At 38.5% G+C, this 18,015-nt stretch overlaps 1 protein-coding gene across 3 annotated transcripts in view; it reads left to right on the top strand.

Moving 5' to 3' along the window:
* The window catches only part of ATP2B4 (ATPase plasma membrane Ca2+ transporting 4), a 200,843-nt gene that overhangs the window by 127,184 nt on the left and 55,644 nt on the right, over window positions 1-18,015 (top strand). For all 3 annotated transcript variants that reach the window (XM_070745408.1, XM_070745410.1, XM_070745409.1), the window contains exons 3-5: window positions 6,769-6,966; window positions 14,667-14,924; window positions 17,121-17,246. In XM_070745408.1, the coding sequence (XP_070601509.1) occupies window positions 6,769-6,966; window positions 14,667-14,924; window positions 17,121-17,246 (582 nt within the window). The remainder of the gene's footprint in view (window positions 1-6,768; window positions 6,967-14,666; window positions 14,925-17,120; window positions 17,247-18,015) is intronic.

An 18,015-nucleotide genomic window follows, 5' to 3' on the forward strand; every position in this document is an offset into this window, starting at 1 on the left:
CTATTAGAAAAAGAAGGGAATGACAAGGTAAGACTGTGCTTGTCTTGCTTATGTTTATGTAAATATAGCCTCAGAGAAGTTTACAAACAAGTCTTTCATTCCAAATAGTATGAAGTTTCATCCACTTTCCTCATCTTCTTCCAACCCTCCTTGTTTCCCCCGATGCTGCTAGATTTATTATTTTCCAATAAGAAAAAGAAAAGAAAAATAATAAATAACCCCTGAAGTGATTCTTATTAATAACATATAAACCTAGGGACATGGAGAGTGGAAGCAAATAAATGAGTCCTCTGTCAGAAAATGCCTTCAAGAGAAGAGAAGAGCACTGCTGTCAAGTCCAGCATTTTTAGTCAAGTTCAGCATTCGGTTTCCATGGTAGCCAACCAGATGTCCATAAGAAGCTTACAGGAAGACAGGTGTGCAATAGCACTTTCCCATGCATGCTTCCATAATTACTATTGCCTCTGGAGCTGAGATAATACATAGGCGTCTTAATAGCCATAAGCAAAGTTGTCTAATCTTTTTTTTTTTTTGGCAGAGTTAGAGGCTCTTCCTAAACCATGTGTTAGACAATTCCATAGTTTCATGCTTTGGGAAAGCGTTTACCTTCCTTGAAGATTGCTACTCTGCCTCAGGGCCCTGGCAATGTCTTGGGATGGTTTGGTATCATAGTAACTTTTTAAAAAATATAAATCCAGCATCTCTGTGCTCACTTCACCCTTAGAATTCCGAAACACTGGGAAACATTCCATCTTTCCTTAAAAGAGCTTGCTTTTGATTAAAAACAAAAATATACGGTATATTTTTTGTTGGGTTTAACTACTCTACTACATGCTTGCACTGTCTTGTAAACACATCTCTATGGTCAGGTCGCAAATAACTGACCAGTGTGTCACCTTTTGATGACCAAAAGGGGCAGATACCCTGCAGGCTATATAAACCTCTGCAGGGTAGATGCTCCCCCCTTTCTTCTTTCTCTTCTACCTCTTCTACCTTCTTCTGTGTGTGCTCCATTGTCCTCGGCTGAGGACACATGTGTGAGATGAAATCCAAAGCCATCCTCACACATGGGACCATCCAGAAGTTATTAATATGGACTGGAATATAAACTTACTTGCCTGCAATCTATCAATTGCATGAATCAACATAATTGTAAGTAAAGATTGTATTTTTCATCTTTATGAAGAAGTGGTCATTCATTGCTAACAAATGGGATTCTGAACCACGTGTTATTTCTTGCCATGCTAACTCCGCTGCAAATTAAGCCAGCTGAACTCTGCTAATACAAATAATATTAATAATAATTAAAAAAACCAGCATTTTTGTCGTGTGTGTGTGTGTTTTGAGGCCAGCAGTTTTTAGTAACTCAAGAAGGCTCTTCCTTCTCTTGCCCCGTCATGCGTTGTGAGGGGGTGGGAATGTGGATTTCTGACAGTCTCAAAATGGGTGAACAGTGCAGTCAGGCGGTAGGGAAAGCAAGTAGGATGCTTGGCTGCATAGCTAGAGGTATAACAAGCAGGTAGAGGGAGATTATGATCCCGCTATATAGAATGCTGGTGAGACCACATTTGGAATACTGTGTTCAGTTCTGGAGACCTCACCTACAAAAAGATATTGACAAAATTGAACGGGTCCAAAGATGGGCTACAAGGATGGTGGAAGGTCTTAAACATAAAACGTATCACGAAAGACTTAATGAACTCAATCTGTACAGTCTGGAGGACAGAAGGAAAAGGGGGGACATGATCGAAACATTTAAATATGTCAAAGGGTTAAATAAGATTCAGGAGGGAAGTGTTTTTAATAGGAAAGTGAACACAAGAACAAGGGGACACAATCTGAAGTTAGTTGGGGGAAAGATCAAAAGCAACATGAGAAAATATTATTTTACTGAAAGAGTAGTAGATCCTTGGAACAAACTTCCAGCAGACGTGGTAGATAAATCCACAGTAACTGAATTTAAACATGCCTGGGATAAACATATATCCGTCCTAAGATAAAATACAGAAAATAGTATAAGGGCAGACTAGATGGACCATGAGGTCTTTTTCTGCCATCAGTATTCTATGTTTCTATGTTTCTATGGATCTCGGAGGAAAGTTGGCAAGTCTGCTCAATTTCTGTGGCTGCTGGGAATCCAGAGGCACATTCCATCTATCACAGAAACTGACATGCAGGTGGTTACTATGCAGAACCATTATTCTGACCTTTTCTGCCTCAGCAAGGCATTATGAGAGCTGCCAGGAATCAGCCCATGAATGTTTTAAGGATCAGTTCAAAGTTTTCATTGCTTTGATAGCAGAAAGTTGCAGAGATCGAAACTTGTACAGCTTTAAGCTGTAGGGGGGCTTGGTGGATAGAGCTGAGGATAAATATGAAAAGAGTGTGTGCTCACTTTCTTTTTCTGCCAAGGTGTTTGTTTTCTTATCCCTGGACAAGTCCATATACTCTCTTGAGAAATATCAGTTCTGCCCAGAGGTATTAATTTGAGTATTCATTAAAATTAGTTTGCTTGGTCTTCATAAATAAAGGCCACGGGGGTATATAACAATTCATTTGTTGAGCTAGGATCATGGAAATTTAAAATGTAGTCTATCATATGAAGTTGTTGGCCAGATAAATTACTGAGCTCATCATCCTGAAGAAGACTAAAACCTTTTGATTTTTAGATTTTTGGGGTGGCAGTGGGCCAATGGAGATTTGTAAATATTTTTCTCTGGTGAGACACTAAAGAAAAAAAAATATGTAATGTTATTTCTGAAGAAAACTCAGAACAAACCAGTTCTTTGAAACTGTCATTTCATTGTAGGGAAATTATTTCAAAATATGGGTTGATTATAAAAAATTACAATGAAATCCTGATATCTGTTCTGCCGTGCTCTCTGGTATGAGCCTCCCGAAAATTCAAGGGTACAAATTTTAGACACACACACTTTTGAAAATTCAAACCTATGATCTTTATCACAAAATTCAAAGGAAACAAAGCACCCTTTTTGTATTGCAAAGAGCACTCGTCCCAAAACAACCTTGTAGGCTGTACAATTCTCTTAATCAGTCCTTAAGTACTTAGCTAGCAGCTGTGAAGAAACGTCACAGCCCTCCTTCTTCCAACGAAGTGAGACACACACACTTTACTCTGCTTTGGTTTCAAAGGCGTGAAAAATCAACAAACAAGGTCCGGAAAACAGCAAAACACGGTCCTGAAGAACTGCGATCAGATAATCTTCCACAACGGCCAAACCAACACGCTGCTATTTGTATCAGCAGCTCTAATTACAGGAGCCCCACCCAAACACAGGTGGCCTCTCTTATGTCATGTAATATGTCCTCAATTGGTCTCTTCTACGCATAACTCTGCGCCTGCGTGTGTCCAAGACTTCCGCATCCGAATCGACCGAAGATAATGGAGATTGGCTTCCTGGGCTGTGTGCCAAGCCCCCCCCCTCTTCCAAGTCACCCCCACCTTCTTCTTCGTCCAAGGAAACTGCACTACCTGCCTCTGTCGGCAATAAAACAGGCCTATGACATGTTGATGTTTCCCCTGCATCCACCTCCACATTCCTTGGGGCAGGAGCTGGGCCAGAGCCAACCACAACAATATCTAACCTGATTCCTCCCACCACACTCCACTTCGTGTTTGTAGGAAATGGTTTGTAGGAAGTCATATAGGAAATGGTTTGATTTTGATTACATTCTATTAGGAAGACCAAGAGAAAAACTTCCTGCATGAAATTCTTTCAGCAATAAGTCAAAGGAAAATAAATATGTTGTATGAAACTTTTAGTAATGTTTATTTCTAAAATGTTTCAGAGATTAGAAGAGTAGTGAATAGTTTGGAAGGGATATTTTTAGACTTCTTAAAGTTCCCAGTGACAAACTCTTTTAGACCTCTAAGGTGTTTTTTCCTTACCATTTTTTCCAATCAAGTCTGACAGTAAAACAAAATCTTCAAGTATGTTACAGTATATGTACTAACATTGTATGATTTGAATTTAGCAAACTAAAGCACTCAAAACAGACGTTTTCTTTGTAATAGTTAGGCTTTATAACAGCCTTACAGCACTGTGATTCTTACTTATCACAGTGATTCAAGAGCCAGGGTGGCACAGTGGTTAGAGTGCAGCACTGCAGGCAGTGAAGGGCTACCAAACTTTTTACTACCACACTGTGGCCATGGCTTATGCAGAACACTCTGCATTTTCTTTCAACATCTTTCAGTGTAAATTGGGTGCTCTGGGGTGGAGCTCTATTTTCGCTACCCCAGTGCGTCCCCCCCCCCCATCCGGGCAGTAGCTCACCCCTGGTGCAAGTGCTAGTGCTGTTTATGGAGATGGATTCTTAAGTCTGGTACTAAAACATTTTGCATTTGGCCATAAACTATACCCTGCAATTGAATGCTGGCTGTCTCTTAAAATCACTGGGAGCAAGCATAGAAAATCACCTGGAAAAGGATGATATAAATTATAGCCCACCCCGGCTGCAGGCTACTTCAGCTAACTGCTAGCTGTAGTTCATCAGTTCAAATCTCACCAATGGCTCAAGGTTGACTCAGCCTTCTATCCTTCCGAGGTGGGTAAAATGAGGACCCAGATTGTTGGGGGCAACAATTTTTCATGTTTGTTCGGTGACCATGAAATTGGTTGACCTTACATGCAGTTCTATCAACTTTTTTCTATACCTCACTGATAAAATAGAGTGAACTTCCAACTTTATACATGAGCAAAGCCAATCACTGTTTACATTCCAACTTGGCAATTTATTGTCTCCACTTCAACCCACCTCCATATTCCATACTAGACCATAATATATTTTCCTATGGTGCAGTATGGGAATCAGCTAGCTTTTGGGATGGCATTGCTCTTCTGATGAAGTGGCCTTAGGGGACCATAAAAGAAAGAAAAATGAGGACTTTTTCTGGCACAGGTATAAAAAGTTGGAAAAGTCAGGGATGACTTTTGGGGATCTCATAATCATTACATAGACAGCTCTCAATGTATATAAATGCTTTCATCTAAATATACCATTTTTGGTGCCATTTGCTTTTTTTGACTCACAAAACCATAAATAAATATGAGTACATCCCATTATAGCTTGTCATGATGTGAAAATTTCAGAACAGTGATTTGATCACCTGTGTTGTTGTTTTGATCATAATTTGAGGCAAAGCAGCCATTTATTTAAATCAAATTTATGTGGGTTGCCTATCTCAGCAAGTGACTTTGGGCAGCAAATAGAATTAACTTAGAATGCATTGGCAATTCTCTGATTTTTAAGAGCTGGTTTGATAATACTGTGAGATAATATGATTCAGTATAGAGTACGCCCTATTATAGGCAACTGTTGCTATCCCTCAAGCAGTCAAAATATCAGTCTCTTGGGAAAAACTGTTAATGTAAGATAGTAATGTTTAAATACATTATTTCACTTATTTAAATTATTTCACCTATTCTTACAGCATTTGTTAGAGAACGTATGTAGGAATTTAATTGTTAAATTAGGTGCAGGTGTATCTAGTTAATATTTCAAAGCATCCAATCCCATAAATGAAGTCACTTATTCAAATAAAGCAATTTGAATTTCTCTGCATTACTTTTACCCCGTATCTTAATTCATTCTGTGCCAAGTTTCCCAGAATTATATATTTCCAGACAAGTAAAATAAGACAGGTTGATAATACTTTAAACAGCTGTGTGAAAATCACTATAAAACCCAAAAGATAGCTGCAGAGATCACTACCAATATGTTCAGCTGTCATTTAGGGCAGTTGGCTTTGGCCCTAGATATTCTGAAAAGTTAAAATAAATTGAGAAGGATATGAAGGTTCTCAAGAATGCAGACCATGAGATTTTTTTTTCTCAGGCTGATGCCGTTGTGATTTCTGCATGTCCTTGAGAAATTATCCACATGCTTTCTAGCATTTTCTTTACAGTCATATGAACTGAAGCCTGTTTTGTAATGGCTTTAATTGGGTACAACTTTAAATTGGCTGTGTAGGTTGTGAGTGGAAAGTGGTAGTAACTGCTTGTAAATTAGATTTACAAGGGAAATCAACATCCCCCTTTGTGATATGTGGAGTTCAGTTCTCAGACTTACAATATGGTCCTGTCCTGTCCTTCTCCTTGCTTGAGCAAAGAGTTGAACTAGAAGATCTCCAAGATCCCTTCCAACTCTTGTATTCTGTACTTCTCAGCAATGTCAAGTTAGCTAAGGAATTCTGAGTGTTGGATACCGAGACTGAGGAAAGTTGGGTCAAGCTGGGGTTCTCCCAACAATTTTGTACACTGAAATATCTGGCAGGCTACCTATGCTTATAGTTTTAGTAATACTGTGTAGATTATTTGGTCACTATTGCTGAAAGAGAATTGTTCTCACTTGCTGAAAGTGAGAAAATAAAAGAGATTGGCCCTAGTGAAGTTTTATGAAACTTTTGATGTATTGATTCCGAAGGGGATGACCCATTGTCTTTTTGTAGAATATTCAATTTCAGAGTCACTTAGGATCCTCAGAGCTATAGTGCATGTTTTTACCTCTTTATTTCAGTTTTTATTCCATTTCCCAGGTTTTCAGCTTCTTTTAGAGAACATTCTTCTATGAGATTTATTTTCAGGCAGAATTTAGTACCAAAGAACACTATGTTTTCACTTGCAAGAAATTATTACCGGTAAGTTGTAGAAATAATGGACAACATGGAAGATGCTTTAGAGAAAAAGATCAAAGGGATTTCATTTTCTTGACATAATGTTAAACTTCCATTTTCTTTACTTGCAGGCTTGTCTGGGAACCCAGCAGATCTAGAAAAAAGAAGACAAACATTTGGTCAGAATTTCATCCCACCCAAAAAAGCCAAAACCTTCCTGCAGTTAGTTTGGGAAGCATTGCAGGATGTCACGTTAATCATCTTGGAAATTGCAGCCATAATTTCTCTGGGTCTTTCTTTCTATCATCCTCCTGATGGCGACAATGAAAGTAAGTGAACTGCTTTTTCTCTATAAACATTAGCAAACTGTTGGATAGATAGAGGCATCTCTGCTGTGATCCAGGAAGGCTGTTCTACATGCCTGCATAAGCTGAAAAAGCAAAAACATGTTCAACTAGTTCACTATTTCTGTCAAATTATTAGAACAGGTTACTCAATGACTTTAGTGCTTGAAATTGCATACAATATGACAAAAGATTGGGAGGCAGAGAAGGTCAAGGCTAAGGAATGCCAGACCAATCTCCTACAGCTTAAAAATAAGGCCCAGGCCAGCTGAAATATGTCTCTCCTTTATCCCGAGGGCTTGCTGCTTCTGAATGGATGATTCACCTTGTGACAATAAAGTAAATCACATTTCATATAAACAATATTTTTGAGTACTTAGCTGTTTCCTAGTACCTCTCTGAGAATATTGTCTGCTCTGAGTTTTCGTTAGCTGAATGGTTTAATATTCTTTAATTCTTTGTTCTTTCACTTTGATGACTATAACATATAGATTTTCCCTGCTTCCTGCTCCCCAGTTGAATTTGTTCCTGGCAGTATCAAGGACTTTTTTTTGGTACACTTTTAGCTTGGTATAAAATGCTGAATTCAGGGTGAGGGTAACGTAACACCTCATTCAAAGACAAACTTATTTGGGTGATTTGTCTCAAGCTTCACAAAGCTTAGAAATTGGATGCTAATATGCATGTCCCATGACTAGAAGTATTAGAAGATGTATAAAAGCATGATATTCTATGTCATCCTGGCCCTACTTGAGTCTATAAAGGAAACAGAGTACCTTATTCCACCAGACTAGAAATTTTGGGCTTAAATAGCATAGAGTACTGTACGTCGTCATCAATCTGATCTAAATGTAATTCATAAAATCATCTGCCACAATGTCCTACCTGTCAATGAATACTTCAGCTTCAACCGCAACAATGCACGAGCACAGAATAGATTCAAACTCAATGTAAACCACTCGAAACTCGACTGCAGAAAATACGACTTGAGCAAAAGAAGTGATCAATGCCTGGAATGCACCACCTGACTCTGTGGTTTCTTCCCCAAACCCCAAAAACTTTAAACTATCTACAGTCGACCTCACCCCATTCCTAAGAGGTCTCTAGGGGGCATGCATAAGTGTACCATTGTGCCTACTGTCCCTGCCTTACTGTCCTATTGTCCAAATTTACCTATACCTACTTCGCTCTTGTTTATGTTTATACCAATACCTGCTATCTTGTACATGTTTTGACAAAACAAACAAACAAACAAAATTCATATTTTCTATGATGAGGCTTCCTTCTCTTAGCTGTGATGGTTTAGCCTTAACTCAAGTCTTCAATTAACAAGTGTTTTTGAGGAAGAGGAAGATTATCAATATTCACCTGAAAAATTTCCATTCTTGCAGAGAACATCACTTTTCTGGTGTTTGAAAATTAAAATGATTACTAATATTATTCATCATTACCAATGTATTTTAATGTGTTTTCCTTCTTAGATGTTATGATGAGAGTGATGATTTCTTTCATGGTGAATGCTTTCAGTTTTGTTTGAAATTTGTGTTTCTTATATAATTACTACTATTTCAATAGTGTTTCTTATATAATTACTACTATTTCAATCTATTACAGTGAATTGAAAGAACAGAAGAAAAATATTCCTAATTGAAATTAAAAAATTCAAAGAGGGACCAAAGTTTTGAAATATCTAGAAGCTTTCTTGTGATAAATTATAATAAAAAGGGAAGATCCTGGGTTGTTTATTTAAATTTCCTTCTCTATGTTTATAATGAAAGTTTTAAATTGCAAATGGAGACTGCAATTATATTCTGATTACCCATTAAAAGAAATAAAACTTACATAATCTAGTTCTACTGTAGGCTGTTTCTGATTCATTTGCTCATAAACATCCTGGTGCTGGAATAGAGCAATAGAGCAGTAACTTTTGAATTGTTACTCAGAATTTAAAATAATAATAATAATAACAACAACAACAACAACAACAGAATCCTCTACACTACTTCAAACAAATGGTTATCCAACATCTTCTTAAAAACTTTCATTGGTGGAGCATTCACAACTTCTGGAGGCAAGTTGTTGCACTGATTAATTGTCCTAACTATCAGGAAATTTTTCCTTAGTTCTAAGTTGGTTCTCCCCTTGATTAGTTTCCACCCATTGCTTCTTGTCCTACCCTCAGGTGCTTTGGAGAATAGCCTGATTCCCTCTTCTTTCTGGCAACCCCTGAGATATTGGAACATTGCTATTATATCTCCCCTAGTCTTTCTTTTCATTAAACTAGACATACCCAGTTACTGCAACCATTCTTCATATGTTGTAGCCTCCAGTCCTCTAATCATCTTTGTTGTTCTTCTCTGCACTCTTTCTAGAGTCTCAACATCCTTTTTATATCATGATGACCAAAACCAAAGTGCGGCCTTATCAAGGCATTATATAGTAGTATTAACACTTCACTTCACATGATCTTGAATCTATCCCTCTGTTAATGCAGCCAAGAACGTGTTATTGGCTTTTTTAGCAACTGCTGCACACTGCTGGCCCATGTATATATGACTCCAAGATCCCTCTCACAATTACTACTGTTGAACAAGATACCACATATACTGTACCTGTGCATTTTGCTGTCTATCCACATTTTTCAACTTTATCTAGTAGTACTTTGTTATGGTCTACTTTATCGAATGCCTTACTGAAATCTAATTAAATCATTCCTCTGGTCTACTAAGATTGTGACTTTGTCAAAAACACAATAAGATTAGTCTGGCATGATCTACTTTTGACAAACACATGTTGGCTTTTGGTCATTCCTTTGTTTGCTTCTAGGTATTCACTTACCTGATTGTCTTTTCCAGAATCTTCCTTGGTATTGAGGTCAGGCTGATAGGTTTGTAGTTTCCTAGATCTGTTTTTTCCTGGATAGTTTCCTAGATCTATTTTTCCCCTTTTTTGAAGATGGGAACTATATCAGCTCTTTTTCAGTCCTCTTGCAGTTCCCTGGTCCTCCGGGATCTTTGAAAGATATAGTTCAATGGTTCTGAGATCTCATCTGCCAGTTTCTTCAGAACTTTGGGGTATAGTCCATTTGGTCTTGGTGATTTGAATTTGTCTAAAGTAGAAAGGTGTTCCTTACCATTTTCTTCCCTATTTTAACTTGTGTTCCTGATATGTTTTTTGTGATGTTGTTTTTGATAAGTTGGACTTCCCCCCCCCCCCCCCTTTGTATAAAGACGGATGCAAATTAAGTAGCCCTGCTTTCTTTTTTCCTTGTTACTTGTCACCTTCTTTCCACTTTCTTCCTGCAATGGACCAATTGTTTCCTTTACTTTTTTCTTGATTTTAATATATTGGAAGATGAAGAGTTGCCTTCCATCACAAGTCTGAATAAAGTATATTTGTTGGCATATCACCTTTGTTACTAACATTTGATTGAAATAGATCATATATTTGTCCAAAAATGGCTTTAAAGGTTGAATCACCCAAGCAGTGTTTGTGTCAGTTTGAAATTCTAGAGTGCATAAAATCATAAATGCCAAGTTTATAATAATTTCATTTTCATAAGGAATAGAAATGTAATACATTTTAACTTTTTTATGGTTTTTGGAAACCACCTTAACTAAAGTTATATTGATGCACCCATTATAGGTGTAAAATGAGCCAAGTCCCAGGAAGTAAGTAATGCCATTTTGTTAATTAAAAAAATAAGACAATATTATTTGCAATAATTTAGGGTTTTATTTTTGAGTTTATAATGTATGTTTCAAACTTTAGTAAAATATTGACTATATTTCAGTGCTGACCTATTGAAAAAGATTAATTCAGTATTATGTGAGTGTCATACAAAGTCATAAAACTCCAAAATCTGTGTCCAGAGCTCAGTATTCTATACTTATGTTAAATAGCCCTTTGACTTGTGCATTACTTTGCTCTCATTGCATCAAATTTCATTTGACATTTTGCTGCTGCCATTTAGGTTTTTTAAATAAAAAATAAAAAAGACCAAATCTGTTCAAACCTAGACTGTTATACTAAATGTTTCCAATATTTTTGCTTGTAACTTGAGAATTGCATTTCTTTTGCCAAATTAATTTCATAAATTGAGGCATGCCCTGCTGAATACATTTTTTAATTGGAATAGCAGGTCATTTTATCTATAAAAATGTGAATAGAAAAACAGGTGACAAATTAGGCACTTAGCTGTTTGCTCTCACTTTACAGTTGATTGCTGTAACTCTATGGAAACTTTGTATTCTCCTGTGTGCTGCTTGGAGAGTCCAAGCATGGGTTTAAAATCATCTGATTGGCCAGAGACTGAGTTACAAATTCTTTGGCCACTCCTCTTCCTCCAGCCAAACGTCAGTTTTTTCAATTCAGTCCCCCTAGAGAGACATAGATTGAGTTGCTCTTGATTAATACATTATAATTGGGTTCTTAATTAGGAAACTACATAGAAACAAAAATACTATCTAAAAGAACTTGCCATGTGGATTGGGAGTGGTTGGAGCATTTGAGAGGAATTGTTTGCCTCTGCACCAAGAGCGGTGCTGAGATTGTGGATAGAACTGCCATTGCCACGTGGTTTGCTTAGAGTAGAGACAAGGTTGAATGATTGCAGGTGTTAGTAACCGTATTGCCAGTTTTTGGCCAAAACTATTTCTGCAGCTGCTTGCAGATTGCCAAGCTCTAACAAACGGTGTTGTCAATTTGCCGCCATTTCTGGGGGTCATGAGATTTAATGAGTACATCTAATCCCGCAAGGGATGATAAGATCTCCTATTTAATGGCAAAAACTATGACTCGTGAATCTATCAATAAAAGAGGCTACAGCAGTAATAGCTGAATGCAGGGATTCTAATAGCAGTAAATCTGCTAGCTCCTCCCTCAGTCAGCAGAGGGATGAAGGCAAGGGCCTTCTACCAGGTCCAAAGCTTCACATTCTAAATTAAAATCTTCTGCTGCTGACAAGGATGCTCTTAGAAGGTAGAAGGCCTTGGAAAGGAAATTTGCAAAAGACCCAAAACAAGAACAGGCTGCACAAATCCGGGGGAGGGGTCCTGGGAGTGCTCATGCGTCTTATATCTCCTTGCCTATGGAAATATCATCTCAACCACTATTGGAGGAGCAGCTAACCTGTTTTCCCAAAATACACCCAGACCCACAGGTATTTTCCCTTGCTTCCCTTCAGGAAGAAGGATATCAGGCCTCGGGCCTATCTACTTCAATGTTGCAGGCTGGGGCTAAAACCAGATCTTCCATTCCTTCAGCCACATTTACTCTTACAGTGACGGGGCTCCACCCTCAACAGGCCAAACCTTGCCTGTAGAATTAAATAATAATGATGATGATGAAGATGAAGATGAAGATGATGAAGATGATGATAGTTATAATAGTGATAATGATAATAGTAATAATAGTAATAATAATAATAATAATGAGGAGGAGGAGGATGGAGGTGTGGCATACAAGTCTAATACATTATTATTATTATTATTATTATTATTATTATTATTATTATTATTATTATTATTATTATTATTATTATTATATAGGGCTTCTAGGGAAGGGGAAGAATTTTATTTTATTTTATTTTATTTTATTTTATTGACTTATATGCCGCCCAATCCTGTGGGACTCAGGGCCGCTGAGAAGATTTGGAGGAATTTGAGATCTCTGAGTATGAGAGGACCTCTCTGGATAAACTCTCATATTCAGACCTATTTAAACCTGCCCTGTTTAGCACCTTTATTATATAAGGCTAAAACAACAGGTAACATGGGTGGCATGGTCTCCTTAGAAGATCACCCTGTGGAACTTCAAGATCCTTGTGTCAGTTTCTTTACAGAGCAAGTCACAGCACAAGACATGATTCCCTCACCAAACTTTTTTGTGGATTTAATCATGAGGCAGTGATTTCAGCTTGTGTCTATCCTGGCCCCTAGTGGCATGGATAAGTGCATGTACACATTCCACTGTAGAACAGGGATTAGAGGAACGTCTGTAAATTCCATATGTAGATAACCCCTTAATCAGTTTGGTCTCTTCTGCTGTCCCCCCCCCCTTCCAACACTGCAGAAGATCTAAAGGCGGAAGCCATAAGACCCGCCAGGCAGCTGCTTGAGCCATTAAATCGGACACTGCCACATCCTTTTTTCCCAGAACTTTGCTCTTTAGGCTGTGGCAAATGCAGGCCAGAGTCCCCCCCCCCCCCGATGATATCTTCTACAGCAGGATATATGCAGAGTAATAGAAGCAGCTGATTATTCAGCAGATGCGACCATTAATGCTGCTAAATTTGCCTTGAGGGCCCTAGTATCTAATATTGCCTCCAGACACTTATTGTGGCTTTTCCAGTGGCAAGCCAACATGAATCCAAATTCTGCTTCATTCAAAGGCCATTATCTATTGGAGAGTCGTTAGACCCCATTTTGGTGGAAGGGAAGGACAAGAAGAAGGCCTTATCTCATTTGTATAGGTGAACAGAGAGGAGATCCTTCTACTGGAGACATCCCTTTTGTGGCTCTGATGCAGGGTTCCCCACTCAGCAATATCAGTGACAGTACCCCCACAGTGTTGATAGAAAACAGGACAGGTTGACTTTCAAGACAGAGCTCGCCAATCTCAGGGAAGGAAACTCTTAACGGTGCACAAAGTGACTCTCGATCTCACATTCCCATTGGTAGTCGGTTAAAGATGTCTACCAGGCAATGGCAGGATACAACCACAGATGCTCGGGCATTACAAACTGTGAGGCTTGGGCTCACCCTAGAATTTTCATCCAGACCCTCACATTGCTTTATTCGATGCCCCGTCCCCAGAGATGACACAAAAAGGTTCACTAATGCTGGTTGAGTTTCATCACCTCTGGGATATCAGGGCCCAGTGAGTCAGAGGGGCTGGGATTTTATTCTGTTCTCTTTCTGGTTCCCAAAATTTCAGGGAGTTATTGAATCTGAAGGAACTCAATGTACAAATAAAATACAGAAAATTCAAGATGCAATCCCTGCTTACTATCCTGGGGTACATCAGACAGGGAGATTTTTTAACTTCAATCTCATGGAGTCTTACCTTCACGTGCCCATCAGACCATTTCACAGGCAGTTCCTCAGATTCTCTTACGCAGGCAATACCAAGCCCACCCACAATACAATTGTAATTACTGTATATTTATTGTATCTACCGCTGGAATGCAACAATTTGACATATTCGTGTATCTTAGATATCCCTAAAGGTATTGTTAACATACTCTGATTCTTCATCAATGCCTGTTATTTCAATGAATTAATTCTCCTTTAATCATGAAACTGATATAGATTGATGGGTTGTTATTCGGCAATCATTGTCGCAGTAAAGCTGAGGATATATTTTTACGATTACCTTCTGCAGTTGAAGCCTATGGTGACTAGTGAAGTTTGTTCACAGATAAAGACGTATCTCTGGAATCTTTACAAAAGAATTTATATTCTTTTTTTTTCATTTTGGGTTTTGGATGCAATGCACTAGTAAACAAAAATGTTGCCTTCTTTGTACTTAATATTGTCTGTAGAATTCATTATGGATTGTAACAAGTATGAGTGTCGAAAAATACTGATTCTATGATTCTCCAAGTAGCAAATGGCAGTGGGTCTTACACAATATTATTTCAATATCGTTTTAAACCATTTTTTTCCTCCTTTATCTCTTGGAAGTGTGTGGAGAAGCAAAGGGCAGTGCAGAAGATGAAGGCGAGGCTCAGGCTGGCTGGATTGAGGGAGCAGCCATCCTCTTCTCAGTTATTATTGTGGTGTTGGTCACAGCCTTCAATGACTGGAGCAAAGAGAAGCAATTCCGGGGTCTGCAGAGTCGCATTGAACAAGAGCAGAAGTTTACTGTCATCCGTAAGGGGCAGGTGATCCAGATTCCTGTAGCTGAGATTGTGGTTGGGGACATTGCTCAAATCAAATACGGTGAGTAACTATAAATTTTCTAGAACGTTTTTCTCATGTACTGAAATTATTACTGTGACTACAGTTGACACTCTGCAATTAAAACCAAAGAGACATACAAACATTAGGACATAGAAACATAGAAGACTGACAGCAGAAAAAGACCTCATGGTCCATCTAGTCTGCCCTTATACTATTTCCTGTATTTTATCTTACAATGGATATATGTTTATCCCAGGCATGTTTAAATTCAGTTACTATGGATTTACCAACCACGTTTTTGGAACAAACTTCCAGCAGACGTGATTGGTAAATCCATAGTAACTGAATAGTAACTGACATAGATGCAGTTATCATTCACAAACCATGTGAAGTATCTTTGCCATCCATGGAAATATCTCATGCGCATCCAACTCCTTGCTCCCTGCTGGGAGAAATATAATGAGAAGGGATGATGCGGTACAACCTATATATTGTAAGTCAAGATATCATGTATGTTGCCTACGTTAAGAAATTGCTGTGCTCCTATTTTCTTTTCTTCTGCACTCCAAAGCATAGAAAGCCAGCTTCAGTACTTATTTCCTCAAAAGTTGACTGAAATGGAACAAGAAGATCAGCACTGTAATTCACCTGCATCTTAATAAGGACACTATTATTCTCCGGGACCGCCTTCTGCCGCACGAATCCCAGCGACCAGTTAGGTCCCACAGAGTTGGCCTTCTCCGGGTCCCGTCAACTAAACAATGTCGTCTGGCGGGACCCAGGGGAAGAGCCTTCTCTGTGGCGGCCCCGACCCTTTGGAATCAACTCCCCCCAAATATCAGAGTTGCCCCCACCCTCCTAGCCTTTCGTAAGCTCCTTAAAACCCACCTCTGTCGTCAGGCATGGGGGAATTGACATGTTCCTTCCCCCTAGGCTTATAAAATTTGTGTATGGTATGCTAGTGTGTATGATTGGTTTTTAACTTGTGGTGTTCTTAAAATTAATTTAATATTGGATTTGTCTTGTATTGCTGTTGCTGTGAGCCGCCCCGAGTCTGCGGAGAGGGGCGGCATACAAATCTGATTAAACTTAAACTTAAACTATTATTCTATCATTTCTAACCTTCCAGCATAATTCTCCTTCAGGAAATATAAGAAGTTTAGGAGATGCAGTGCTTAACTGTCTGGAGGAGGTACATGGGTTCACCAATAGGATGTACCATGATGCCCCTTTTGGAAAAGCCTAGGAGGTGCAAAAAAGTTATTTTTATAAATGAAATATTTTTAATTTTTTTTAAAAAAAATGTTCACATGAACGAAACTCAACCAGTTATATAATTCTCTTGGGCTTAATGGATGTGTGGTCTCTTCTAAAAGAGAGATTGAAGTGATATTGAAGAGAATTAACATATAGGAAAAAATACAAGCAGGAAAGCATATATACAAATTTTGCACTTTGGAGAACTTTATACTACTTGTTCAAACAAGTAGTATAACTTGTGAAAATCAACATTGAATATGATTTTATTAATTACATGAATGTGTCCTGATGATTACCCTCTTTTAAAGCCTTCATAATATACGCTGCTCAAAAAAAAATAAAGGGAACACTTAAACAACACAATATAACTCCAAGTAAATCAAACTTCTGTGAAAGCAAACTGTCCACTTAGGAAGCAACACTGATTGACAATCCATTTCACATGCTATTGTGCACATTCAACTTTGTACAGAACAAAGTATTCAATGAGAATATTTCATTCGTTCAGATGTAAGATGTGTTATTTGAGTGTTCCCTTTATTTTTTTGAGCTGTATGTTTGTTTATCTGAATTTTCCTTATTTGTTTATGAAATTGCAATTATGCCTCAGGGCTGAAGGATGGATGAATTGTCCCCGATTCCTAATGAAATTCTTATATGCAAAGGGAATAATGTTTAGCAGGAATGTAGCCTGTGGAAACTCAATTTATCTCTCTTTCTCAGCGCCATTGGAATTAAACTTTATTTTTTTTCCAAAGCAAACAAGTTGAGTACAGGCAGGTAATTTTTTTCCTATTATTGCTGAATTCAGCAAAATTGAAGCTGTCTAACATTTCCAGTAATGACTGCATGCCGATCTCTGTCATCAGTGAAGCTTTTAAAAAAAAGTTTCAGAAATTTGGTTTGATGGATTTTTAAAGCCTTCATTGGGTGGAGAAAACTTTGGTGACCTGTTGCTTTTCTGACTTTTTTTAGGAGACCTGTTGCCAGCAGATGGCATTTTGATCCAAGGAAATGATTTGAAAATTGATGAGAGCTCTCTGACTGGGGAATCTGACCAAGTGAAGAAATCTTTGGACAAAGACCCTATGCTGCTTTCTGGTAAGTCTGTCAGGTTGCAGGAAGTTGAACTTCATTTATAATTCAGGTCTCTGAGCCTTTTGGCATCTAGGTGCAAATGTAGCCCATATGCTCATAATTGCCCTGACAAAGATGCCGGGAGTTGTGTAGTAAAGAAGATGCTTTGTTATTCTCTAGGACAGAGGTCTCCAACCTTGGCAGCTTTAAGCCTGATGGACTTCAATTAAAGTCCGCCAGGTTTGAAGTTGCCAACATTGGAGACCCCTGCTCTAGGATAAGCTAGGCAAGATTTCCCACATGTTTATTTTGGGAAATATTCAACATTTATTTTGTTTTTTAGAGGAATCTTTGAAGAACCTCATGCACAAGCTTCATTTATATTTTTTAATAAAAAACTATAGAATACTTGATTCTCTATAGCAGTGATAGCGAACCTTTATTCCCTCAGATGTCGAAAGAGCCTGTGCATGCACTATCGCACATGTGCGAGTGGCCACACCCATAATTCAATGCCTGGGGAGGGTGAAAACAGCTTCTCCCACCTCTGGAGGCCAGAAATTGTCTGTTTCCCAACTTGGGCTTGTGTTTTGCCCTCCCCAGGCTCCAAAGGCTTCCCTGGAGCCAAGAGAGAGTAAAAATGCCCTTCCCCATACCCCCAGAATCTCTCTGGAAGCCCAAAACACCCTCCCAGACTCTGTGTGAGCCAAAAATCAGCTGACCAGCACACACATGCATGTTGGAGCTGAGCTAGGAAAATGGCTTGCGTGCCAGCAGATATGGCTCCACGTGC

Source organism: Erythrolamprus reginae, chromosome 3 (assembly GCF_031021105.1).
Source record: "Erythrolamprus reginae isolate rEryReg1 chromosome 3, rEryReg1.hap1, whole genome shotgun sequence".
In the NCBI taxonomy this organism is placed as follows: domain Eukaryota; kingdom Metazoa; phylum Chordata; class Lepidosauria; order Squamata; family Dipsadidae; genus Erythrolamprus; species Erythrolamprus reginae.